Here is a 12,894-nt window from a genome sequence, read left to right on the forward strand (position 1 = left end):
CCCCCCCCCCCCCCCCCCCCCCCAGTTAAAATAAATGCCTGGGTGTGTTAGTTTGTTTTCCTGGTTGGTGTTTGCTGAGTTCCTGGCTTGATGATTGTCATTGATTTTGGAAAGTTCTTCAGCACTAGTATTTCAAATATTTCTTCTTTTTTACTCTTTCTTCTCCTGTGATATTCCAATTATGTATATGTTACATCTTTTATTATTGTCCCACAGTTCTTGGATGGTTGATTTTTTTCCCATTACTTTTTTTCCCTTCAAATTGCCATTTTAGAAGGTTCTCAGTTTTTAAAGGGCCTATGTCCTTGGGCTGTGACCTTCAAAGTGTTTTTCTAGTGGAATAGTGTCCCCCCCACCCTCCCGCCCTGGCTGTAGCATTCTTACAGTATTTCCTGGAAGCCCTGACTTCTATTGACTATCTGCTGTTACTGTTATCTTCCCCTCTGCGAGACAGGAAGGTTCCAGGCAGCTCTAGTGGGAACACAAAAGCATCTTCTAACTAGGCTAAGGCCCTAGAAAAAAATCTTTCCCTGAAGATTAGACCTTTGTTTTGGAGAAAGTTCTATATGTATTCCACAATGATTACTCTTCCTCTCTCCCAGCAGAGCCATGAGGGGACCCTTTTCAGGTTTTCACTCTGAGAACCTGATAGGGCTCCTGGAAGGTAAGCCCATATAAGCCTAAGGGTCCACCTAAGACTCCAGGAGTTTCTTACTCCTTGGCTAATCCACACTCCCACTCTTGAAATTACCATTTAAATGTTATTACCAATTCGTGGTGCCAGTGGCTTCTGGTCCATGTAATCAGATACCTATTCTATCTCTTTGGATACACCTGTCCCTCCAGATTCTAGGGATGGTCGTTTGTCCTGTAAGCTCAGCTCTCTGACGGGTCCAACGGAAGTCACTGATTTTCAGCTTATGTAGCTTTTTCTTGCTGTTAAACTGAGAATGACAACTTCTAAGATCTTTGTAATGGGGAGCTGAAATCAGGAGTTCCTGTAATTCCTTTTTAATAAACTGCCTTTGCCACTTGCTCATTGCTTAGTTGCCATATTTTTTTTCTTACACTAATTCTTTATATATTAAGGAAAATAGCCCATTGACTGTCATGTGTGTTGCATATATTTTTCTAGGTTTTTATATCCTTTTTCTTAATTTTTGATGTTTAAATAACAGGAATTTTTAATATATGCAAATTTTAATATATGCAGTTTTATCAATATTTTCTTTTATGGTTTCTGGGTTTTGTATTATTATTATTAATATTACTATTATTTTTTAGAGAGAGAGAGCCCTTGCGAGCGGGGAGGAGCAGAGGGAGAAGGAGCAGAGGGAAAAGGGGAGGGAGGAGGAAAGAATCTCAAGCTGACTTTGCCCTGAGCATGGAGCCCAATGTGGGGCTTTATCTCACCATCCTGAGATCATGACCTGAGCCAAAACTAAGAGTCAGATGCTTAACCGACTGAGCCACCCAGGAGCCTCAGAGTTTTGTATTATTCTTAGTAAAATATATCCAATTTCAGGATTACAAAGTAATTCTCTCTAGTTTTCTTCTAGTATATTTTATATTCATGAGAGAAGAAATCAGGTTAACCCACATAATATATTTCAAATCCTATGGAAAATAAAAGACTTTAGCAATAGCATTGTTTATCAGTGGGACAAATACAAAAAATAAACGGTGTTAAAATAAACTGGTAGCCATCTGCATTGAAAAGAAGTCAGATTCCTATTTACTTTTTATAATAATAAAGGATTGAAATATCTTATTTTCAACTTATCATCTGTAAACTCAGAAACAGAAAAATAACCACCATTACAAAACAACCAGCATTGCTTTTCCTTCCATTTTATTTGCATGGTATTTTAAAATAAATACTATTGTATGTAATTACAATTTTATATCTTGACGATCGTCATAAGCGTTCCTTCCGTGTTAACACACCATCTTATAACTTTAATTTTTAGTTATATAACTTCTCATAAGTCTTATTTTTTAAAATGTATACAAGTTAGGAGTACTCCACAATTTCCAAATTATATAATCAGTTTTATTTGATTTTACCTAATGTTCAACAAATAGCTTTAAAAACTTCTCCAAAATAATCTCTAATTATTGAGAACTGAGAAGGTAGAAAGGGAGAATAGTAAACACTGCTTACAAGAGTGCACTGCTGTAAAGTTTTGGGGAGTAGCTGTGTTTTGAATGCATTTTGGAGGAAACATAACTTAAAGGAATTACTACTTCAAAGAAAAAAAAACAGGAGGAAAAAAGTCAGAGTTGAGCTCAATGACTAAAACTTCATAATAGTAAACCCATAAATGGTAAAACTTACCCTATTTATATTTTACCACAATTAAAAAAGTTATTGGATTTTTACTCTTTAACACATAATACTTTTTTTTTTTGCAAAATCTAGTTGTTCCAAATTCTCCTAATTTCCTATTTTTCTAGAGTAATCTAAAAGTGCTGTGGAATTTCTCTGCATGTTATTAACTAAAATGATACTTGCTTTTTAAAGTAGCTGTGGAAATTGATAATAAACCAATTAAAAATGTTTTTTTTATCTTCTTTGCCTTCAGCAGAAACCTCTCATTTGAACAATAATCCAATCAGATTAAATGAAAATATCCCTGTATCCCTCCAGCTAGTCAGACCAACAACTAATCTTAACCCACCATAACCCCATTAGAAATAGACTACAAAACACTTATAATTATTATTTTTTAATACTATGTTTCAGCCTCAGAACTCTATCAGTTGAAATGAGAATAACATTTTGAGCTGTTTTCATAGTACACCTATTGGTTTTCTGCGACGTATTAAAAAATAAGAAAAGATCCTGAAAATACTAGTTAGCATTGAAATAACAGGTACCCATAAAGAAATCTGTCTCCCAATTCAAAGGCAAAACATCGCACATAAATTTAACTACACAAATATTTAATTTTGCATTCGTGGTTGGGTGTTCAGTACATCTTCAAGTTGGTTATTAGCAATTAAGTGAATCTCAAATCTATAAAAGGCAATCTGGATGTTGCTGGGGGGGATGTCTATCAATGAGCTGTAACTAACTTTATGCTTTGATGACTTGTTCTTAAAGTTCTTCTCATACAAAGGGTAGAATAGGAAGCATGATATGTGTGGCCGGCTGATTATAATAACGCCTGTTATCCAGTTATAGCCTATGATACCACAACTAGAGAAACATTTCAAGATTCTTCTGCCATGTGTTACAAAATTGTTAAATTTTGTGAGGCAGCCAGAGTCACAGAATGTCAGCACAGTTAGAGATGACAGATACGCCTATGCTGGTAAAGGAGGACATCCCGAGTCATCTAGACCCTTTCTCCCTCCCCCTCATGAATGGATGGGCCAGCCTTTACAAGGAGCGGTTAGAGATAATGACAAGTTAAGTCCCGAAACATTCTCTGAGATATGGATAATGTCATCAAAGAAAACAAGACCAAATACTTTAATAAGCAAGCCCGGCTTTATGGAGGAAGTATTTTGAAAAGGATAAAAGAGACAAATTACATATATAAAAGTAGAGTAATAACAGTATATGCTATTAATTAGCATTTTCTATGAAATAGGTATCGATAACAGATTATTAGTTAACTTAACCTTGAACAAAAATCTTTCTGACCTAGGTACTTCTATTATGCTATTTTATAGATTGGAAAATTGAGGCAAAAGAGAGAGAAAGTAATTTGCTGAAGATTACAACAGCTATGACTAGTCTGACTTAGGAACCTATATATTCTGATTTGAATCTATTTATCGTAACCTAGATGCCAGACTGCTTCTCCAAAAAACTGAATTTCAATTGCTGGCTTCAGTAGGAATTAAGGGAGCTTTTCTGAATTTATTCCTTACTTGGCTAGGGTCCAAAGTCAGTCGTGAAGTGCTTAGTATTTTTTCCCCTTCTTTTCCAGGATCAGACAATGTCAGAGCAGCTGCTGTGCACTGCTACTTTATTAATTAGTTACCTAGACTCCCTTTGTTTTCAACTGGGTAATATATTTGAGCATCTGTGCAATATTGTTATTTTTCTGAATTATTGATGAAGTGACTAGGACAGGATGCAAGCAAAATATTTGTTGCCAATGTTTCAAATAAAACCTGGATCCCTGAGAGGATAGATGGTGCCTTCCAGAGGCAAATGTTCCTAGGTGAATGTCTAAGCACTACTGATGGGTAGACTCCTCTGCGGCTGTCATGGCAAAGGAAGGTGTTAAATCTGGAGAATGTGCTTTTTACCCAGACTCTCATCCCGGCTGATCAACATTCACCATTCCTGCCCCCAATCATGATTTAACCACCATGCATTAATGGTCCTCTCCTTTTTGTTTTTCTAGAAGTTTCTTGCTTTATCCTGCCCATATTTCTGCCTGTCGTATTTTTCTTGCTCATTCCTATTGACTCAAGTCTATCTCCTGTGTGGCCCCTCTCCTTTTGCTCTAATCTCCAACCATACTTAACCCAGGTCCCAAGGAGTAAGTGCTAATGGAATTTGATGTGTCGATACACAGAAGAAACAACGGGGCTTGAGAACATGCAGTTCATAAAGCCACAGTGAAAACATAGTAGCAATGTTGGTGAATCGGCCGGATTTACTTCTGGATGCTAGACCGTTTGGGAAAGAGTCAATCAGCTAGGAGGACTGCTAAAATGAACTCTCTCAGGTTTTCAGAGGTACTTCGCAGAGAATCATTTAGATTCAGCAAAGCAGACATCACAAAACTTATCTTTCTTTACAGGAATCCTTGAAACCTTGTTTTTTACTTTTAAATTAGTAAACTGAGTGGATGGCTTCATTTCGTCCAGCATCTATCCCTTCAGTACTTTCCCTTCACGCATCAGATCTCCAGAGACCCACAGCTTCTGCTTCCTCTTAATAATAACAACAATAGTAATAGTAATAATAAAAGACAAAATAACTCCATTCACTTTTTCACTAGATTCAGAAAGTTAATGGATGCACTCTGTTCTGTTTATGAGGTTATCCACTTGAAAGACGACAGACTTGGTATTTATAAATCAATCAGCATGAGTAATAACTAACTCTCTTCCACTCTTTAAAAGCCTGTTATAACTATTATTAATCAAGTCCCTCTAAAAAGCATGAAATATTATTTGGGACTACAATTAAAATATGACTATTTGGAAGTGAGAGCAAAAGAGAAGCTGGAAGATTTGCTAATGCATATCTGGAAAACCCAATCAAAATAATACCCACCACTGTTTTTTTAACCTCTCTTATTGTGGACTTAAAGTAAAAAACAAACAAACAAACAAACAAACAAAAAACCCAAATAATTATAGACCAAATTTAGGAAATTACCCTAAATTTGAATTTAACATACCATAGCTCAAAGGGTAATATCTGTTTTTTTCTTGGGAGGGGAATGAGTGGAGGAGGAGGCAGGGAAAGAAGGAAGGTAAAAATTTTACTTTTGTCTTTTTGATTTTCTTAATGCCGTGCTCTGATTTTTCATATCTTAAACACTGATGACATAAGGAACGTTATATATTTTATTAGTTACCACAGGGCACATGAAATAAAAGAGATCTAATATTCAACACCTTACACGAAAACAGCACTGTATGTCAGTTATAGCAAAAAACCAAAACAAAACAAAAAAACAAAAAATGAAAAACTGGAAAAAGAAAACAGAGAAGTGCGAATAAAACTGCTTTTGTACCCTGAGAAAAAATTCTAAACAGTTTTGTTTCTATTTAAACCTCCAATTAGAAATTCATGTGGAAGGGAAGGGAGGGCAAATCCTTCATACAATGAAGGTGAGTAATAATGTTCATCATTACCTTTTTAACTTATGTCATCTTTGATTCCTAATCTCATGTACAACTGCCTGCAATTCCACACACGATTTTAATTATGAATCAGCATCTGTCTACATACTTGGCTTCTGGGGCCAGAATTATCTGGGTAGTGTCATCCTTTCTCTTCCCCCACGATTCTGAAAGCATCGCTTACCCCGTCCCCACCTTTTCTCGCATCGTAATCATGTGTACGTGCTCATGATGGGCTCATGAGAAAGATATCATTACAAGTGATGGTCACAGGAATTAAAAAACAAATCCTCACACTTAAATCTACTTTTTGAAACACTTAGAAGATCACCTTAGCAGCTTAATAATGAAAAAGAACCAATTAGAGTTTTCATATAGCAAGAAAATGAAGGCAGTGTGATAAGCAAGAAACACAGCTTCGTGGTGCCGTTAATGAAGATGTTTTCATGAGATGCACAGAGGACTAGTTTTTTAATGGCTGGGATATTTGTACTCTGAAGTATCTTTTAAATAAAAAGATAAATGAATGCTTTCAGATTCTGTTACCAGTAAGCCAGGAGATAAGATGGTATTTCCAATTCATTTTGTGTGTTGTTCGTATGGATGATGGAAGCTTTTGAAAATTAAAATGCTTAACAAAGATTCATGTTTATAATTTACTAAAAAATGGCCAAATATTTAGTTTTTATTTACATTTTTAACCATAAACTTAAGTCTATTCATAATGAAATATATATATTTAAGTACAAAGACGGGTCACAATAAATTATGTAGATGTCTGTATTTTTAAACTATTTCCTGTTTTGAAATGGTGCTGATGCTAGCAGTAACACAGACATCTTTAAGGTCATTTCAGGCTTAAGGAAATTTGTGTCTATGTGAACAGAGAAAGAGACAAGGGGTGGGGGCTGGATTTTAAGGAGGCATGGGAAATGGGAAAACGGTGTGGTAGGAATGAAGGAGATTGTGGTTGAAAATACCGACTTTCACATTTCACTTTTTTTCCCCAATCCAATGTAAAAACAAGTTCAAGAGGAATCTGTAGACACAACTGAAGAGAACTGACAGTCAATAGAATATTCATTTCCGTTTCACAGACACCCATGTGTCCCTACTTAAAAATTCCATTCCCGATCTATTTAGAATGGCTTGCAGTCGACTTGACTTAACCTCACTCGTGGTTTCTACTTTTCTCCCAAGCCATTTACGGTTAATAACTTTTTCAGGATTTCTAACGTGAGGAACATTTGTCAGGTAGGTCCATCTGCCTCTCACACCTAGTCAATCACAGAGGAGATCCATCAAAAGTCTGTTCACAAGTCCTCTTTTAAGCTGTTCTTAGCTTTACTCACCACGTCCTCACAGATCCTTTTGCTTAGAAACCCCCACAACCACAATGATGAAAGAACTCAACAACGTGTCTTACACTGGCTCCTTCTTTCCTTCTTTACCGCACCCACCCTTGCAGAAGTACCCAAAGCCTTACTGCTAATTGGGTTCTTTGCCGCCACCCCCCTCACCTTACCCTGATCTCCACTGCCAGCACAGGCCAGATCTGCTCTCTGCTCAAAACCCTCTGATACCTACTGGATATCATGCAAATTTATAATGTTCAAGGTCTATTCCATCCTTCCTCCCATCTCCCCTCACTAGACCTAACTCCAACCCTCCATTCAGGATAAACAGATGTACTTGACAGCCCTCCAGCTATGTTCGCTATAGGTTCAGCACTGTCCCTTAGCTCAGCATCCCCTTGTATGGACCGCCCCGTTCCTCTTCATGTCTTCTCCACCTGCCTCTTTGCCTACTAAACTTCCACCTTCCTTCGAGGCCAGTGCGACAATCGGTTCCTGATTGGCCCAACAGGAATGGTTTCCTCTTGGAGCAGCCTTCTGCTCTGCCAGCATTTACAGGCAGCCTCCTCTTCAGTTCAGCCATATACCCCTTCCTCCTCTTAGATTCTAAGCTTTGGCGCAGGACCCGTAATTTATCCTTCTTTGCATACGGCGAAGTATCACATATTGTGTCTTTCACACAGTAGGGACTCCCATCAGTAATGACTGACCAAATGACCAACAGAAGTGCAAAGAAGCTATTTCTTTAGTTGAAAACTTTTACAGGAGATTTCTGATTTCATTTTGAAGAAACTCAGGTAAACGTCTAAATTATCGCAGCTGTGCCTCATTAAACAGGGTATGGATTTATGTATGCAAGTTCCAGGCTAGTGTATTTTAAGTAGAGAAAAAAAAAGAGTTTCTTCACATTAGTGTTTTCTTCGAAGAAGATAGAGATCATTCAAGACACCAGATTTTTCACTTATTTTGAGGATCTTTTCAAAGGAAAGTGGTACTTTGAAGCAGTAAAGATGATATAGATATTTGTTTGGGTTTTTGTTTTTGTTTTCCTACCAACTCAGCTAAGGGAAATCTTAGTTCATATTGGCTGAATCACTGACATGACTTTTAAGGATAAAACAACTTGAGAAGCTGAAAATCAAAGGTGCCTATATTTTTACCACTGTGTGTATAGAATTTGAATAAATGTGATTAAGAATTCATTTTCTAAAAATCAGTGGAACACTAGTAACCCAAATGTCAGAAAATATGCCTAATGTCCGTATTATAAAATAACCATGCTTATATCATACTTTAAAGATGCTGGGAAGCATGATGGAATTCATGGATTCAGGGGCGATCTTTCCATCTTACCTTTTTCTTTTTCTCTCAATCCTTCAACACATTAATTAAATGGCTATTAAATGGCATGTAATACACTAGCACAGAAGTCCACAGTGAGTTCAAGAACACATGGTCCTTGTGTGAATTCGAAGCTTTTACTTAGTCCTTTTTTTTTTTTTTTTTAAGATTTTGTTTATTTATTGGGGGTGGGGTGGGGAAGGGCAGAGGGGGAAGGAGAGGGACAAGCAGACTCCGTGCAGAGCACAGAGAGTAACCCGGGCCTCGATCTCACAAGCCTGAGATCAGGACCTTGGCCGAAACCGAGAGCTGGATGCTTAACCAACTGAGCCACCCAGGTGGCCCATATTTAGTCCTTTCTTTACACAAAATTTAATAGTTTCAGAACTGAAGCCATTGGCATTCCCTAAAACCAGCTCTTCTGCTTGAGTTTGTAAATTTGGCTGACAGCATCATTTCTCTGTTTGAAGCCACAGACTTGCCAAGGCCCTCAATACGTGTCACACGAACTACTGCAATATTCTTCCAATTCTGTGCACTAACCCCAGTCTTTTACACTTGAAGGCATCACACAAATGTCTGGATTCAGCTTCGTAAGCTCATCACTTACCTAAATAAGGACTAATGACTCCAACTGACTCTTGAGGAAGTATGTAAGATTGTCCCAATCTATTTTTCTCATCTTAATATACCATGTTTTTTTGTAAGCCCACCCCCAGCTTCATTCAAACTCAATTATTTGCTATCCCAAGTATACCTTACATTTCTTCTGTATATTTACTCAAGATACTTTTCCACGGGACCTACACTTCCTTCCTACACAACCATTGAAATTGAGACGTCCTTTAACAAAGACCGCAAACAATAATTTCTCTATAAAGTCTTACAGGATTTTCACACCTGTCTGAGCTTTGTCCTCCCTGAAAAACCCATGTTTCATGATTTCTATTTTCTAAGGAACTCCCACATTCTGCTTCACTCTACTAGTCCAGTAGGCTATGTAATCCAATTACCTCTATTTATCATTGCTCAGAGTAGGTACTCAAAAGCTTTCATTTGCTCATTGATATTTTCAGTTACAAAGCTTATTTCAAATCCTACATAATTCTAACTCTTACATTACAGTGTGGCACTAGTGATCAACAGGATTCTCCTGCCATTTGGAAAAGCAATGATGAAACCCAGTGAAGGAAAGGGACTGTGGTCTTTGGTGCATTAGGCATGGGCATTCTGCAGATTTCCTCCCAATTCTGGGTTTCTTTTTACTTACTTCTTTACTTAAGCTTCCATTTTTATGTTTTTCTCTCAGAATACAGGGATATTCTCTGGCCTTTTGCTCATCTCTGCTCATAGCACCCAAGGATTACATTTTTTTCTAACTTCTGGGATATACTATCGAGAACAATAACTGCCGTTCTAGGGTATTGCTAATCTCCAAAGTAACCGCCACAGGTTGTGCAGAAAATAAAACTAAAAGATTACAAGCTGAATCTCAGTGTTTATTTTTAAAATTCAAATGAGTTGCCAGTCAACATAAGTGGCATTAAAGGGGTGGGGTGAGAGCCCAAATAATTAAAGCTAATTAAATAATTAAAAAGTATACACGAGGTGGTATGTGTCTTTCTATTTATACCAACCAATTCCATACATTAAGAGAAAAGAGAAATACTGTAACAACTTCCTTAAGCGCTTTTTTGTTTTTTCCTAGGTCTCTTCCCATTTATGCAATCTTACCATATTACCAAAAATGAATTAAAATGTAGAAGGAAAAAGAAGGGGGAAAAAAGTAGAAGGAAAACAGATCAATCTAAGCTGAAAATTATTATAACTACATTTTTTTTCCTGCTAAAAAGTTTTTCCAATAGCGATACTCTTTCTTAGGTTTTATTTACACTCATGACTTTGTGATAGAAGACAATGGTTTTCCCAATAAGTGACCCTCTTGAAATGTAAAGTAAATTAAAAATAATAACTACAGTGAAACTGTAGATTCTTTAAGGTGAATGGGTAGAAAACCACTTACCCCCAGTTGCCACTGTGATTTCACGTAGGAAATGGCCATAAAATGGAAAATCGAAGGACAGATTCACTCTCTGCAAGGAACAACAACCAGAAAAGAAAATCAATAATGTGCATAATAGTAAATGTAAAATGAAAAGCCTTCCACTTAAAAAAAAAAAAATGACGCTTCTACTTTGTACCACTTTGATTGCAGTTGGCTATTCGAACCTGACTCCTAGATGGTAATGAAGGATTTCTTTTTTTCTAGTAATTAAGCGTTCAAAGTATGTGAGAAGAAAAAAAGTTGCACTGTTATGGTCTGTTGGTCTGATCTGTGCTTACAAAAGGAATCTGGAAGTTTCCACCCTGATTCAAGCTACTCTCTCTTAACATCATTATTGACTTTTAGTTGTACACTAAGAATCAGTTCAGTTATCATGGTGACCAATTTATTTTACGGTTCTTTTTAGTTTGATTAGTTTTCTCCAAAATAGTAGAGCATGTTATCTGTCAAGTTTCACTAGATACAACACCAAAAAATTATTTTATGCAATTATACATTCAATTTGTCTTCTGTACCTCCCATAACGAAAGGCAGTTTCATGGAACAAGATACCTTGCACTGCAACCTAGACCTGCAAATATTTTTATTTTGGTGTGATGAGCTCTCCATATTCAGTACATTATGTCCACTTTCAAAAAGCAGAGTTGAAGAATAAGAAATGCTGGTTACTGGAGAACTACTTTTCCGTTGCATAGAAGAAAACTGGAGAGACTTAAGAAGATAGTTCATAAATTTCACCCTTCTTTTTTCTAAAAAGGGGACTGAAGCTTTTTAGTTTTATTTATATGTATTTTAATTTATTATTATACATTATATGCATATATTATATATTTATATTATTTATAAATATATATTATGTTTTTATAAATCACATATACTTATACATTAAACACATATACAATTTATACTATATATAAATATATATATAAAATACATTTAGTAAAATAAAAACAAAACACAACAAAGCAAAACAAAAACCCTAATTTTTTATAGTGAAGTGATAGGAACCAGATACATTATTATTAGGCAAGAAGTAAGAAAAACAGTGAGTTATAACAAAGATGACCAACTGAAATAAAAGGACCCTGAGGGAAATAAATTAGCTGGTTTAGAGCCCCACAGCACATACAAACCACCTATAGCAAAAGGCTTTTTGTTAAAATTCAACAATTTCTATATTATAGCTCTCCCAATATGCAAATTAAAAAAATACAGAAGTATACCTAGATTGAATTTTGCTCATTCCAATTTTGCAAATGACTGCTTTTTTTATATCATCAGAGATTTCTAATGACTTATTTGGCATGAAATTAATGATTCAAAATTTATAGTAACTTTCAATTAGTTTTTTGTTCCTTCCTTTTTAATGAAAGCTGCATCTTCAGAAAGGGTTTATCACCATTTTTATTTTTTGCTGACTAATGGGAACAATAAAACCCATTTTCACAGCACTAACTGAAATGTGTGGTTACTAATAACCCTCAAATAAAAGGTTTAATGGCAAAACCATGTATCTCACAAAAGACATCAATAATAATTTTATAAAGGCGCTTGCTGTGGTGTATTGTTCTCAATCATTCTAATTTATTTCCATACTCACAAGCAAATTGGTAAAGTTTACCACCCTTTGGCATCCTCACTTTGAGAGTAGGAGTTGGGTTTAAACATATATCAGTAACGAACTCTATCAATTACTACACAGATGAACAGGAAGAATATGGCATTAGTTTCTCAACCACCACAAATATTTCAATATTTTTAGAAGAAGGCTGAGACGCATAAATACATTAAGACTTTTTTTTTTTGAGAAGTAAATAAGTTCTTAAAAAAAATCTGCTACTATATTATCATGAAGAGCAATACCAATGATTGAAATGTTTCCCCGTGGAAATGACCGGGTTACCTTAGTTACTACCATGACTGCTTCCCTGACACAGACAAGGAATAGCAAAGGAAATTTAGAAAGATGCTACCTTCTCGATACTTGTGAAATCCACTCATTTTTTTCAGTGAGTAATAGTTCCCAAATGTAGGTGCCTAATAACTTCCTCATAGTGTCTCAGCTCCATTTCCCCTAGTTCTAAGGCCCAACACTAACTGGCCCCTGCTACCTCACAATTTTCCCTTCCCAGTTTCTGCTCCAGCCCATCTTCTAGACCATCCTTATTGCCTTGTAACTGCCACCTTTAAGCCTTGGCTCTGGTACTGTTACATCATGTCTCTTCTGACTGCCATAGTCTCTCAACCTTCGTTGGTCATGGCTTCCATATTCTTGAAGCCTTGGCTTAGTTTGGTTGGTATCAACTCTGACAT

The 12,894-nt window shown here is 36.2% G+C and overlaps 1 protein-coding gene across 1 annotated transcript in view; it reads right to left on the reverse strand.

The window, feature by feature from the left end:
• PLXDC2 (plexin domain containing 2) overlaps window positions 1-12,894 on the reverse strand; it is a 435,546-nt gene that overhangs the window by 186,764 nt on the left and 235,888 nt on the right. The window contains exon 5 of the mRNA XM_040645359.1: window positions 10,540-10,609. Coding sequence (XP_040501293.1) covers window positions 10,540-10,609 — 70 coding nt within the window. The remainder of the gene's footprint in view (window positions 1-10,539; window positions 10,610-12,894) is intronic.

Source organism: Ursus maritimus, unplaced genomic scaffold, assembly GCF_017311325.1.
Source record: "Ursus maritimus isolate PB19 unplaced genomic scaffold, ASM1731132v1 scaffold_31, whole genome shotgun sequence".
Lineage (NCBI taxonomy): Eukaryota > Metazoa > Chordata > Mammalia > Carnivora > Ursidae > Ursus > Ursus maritimus.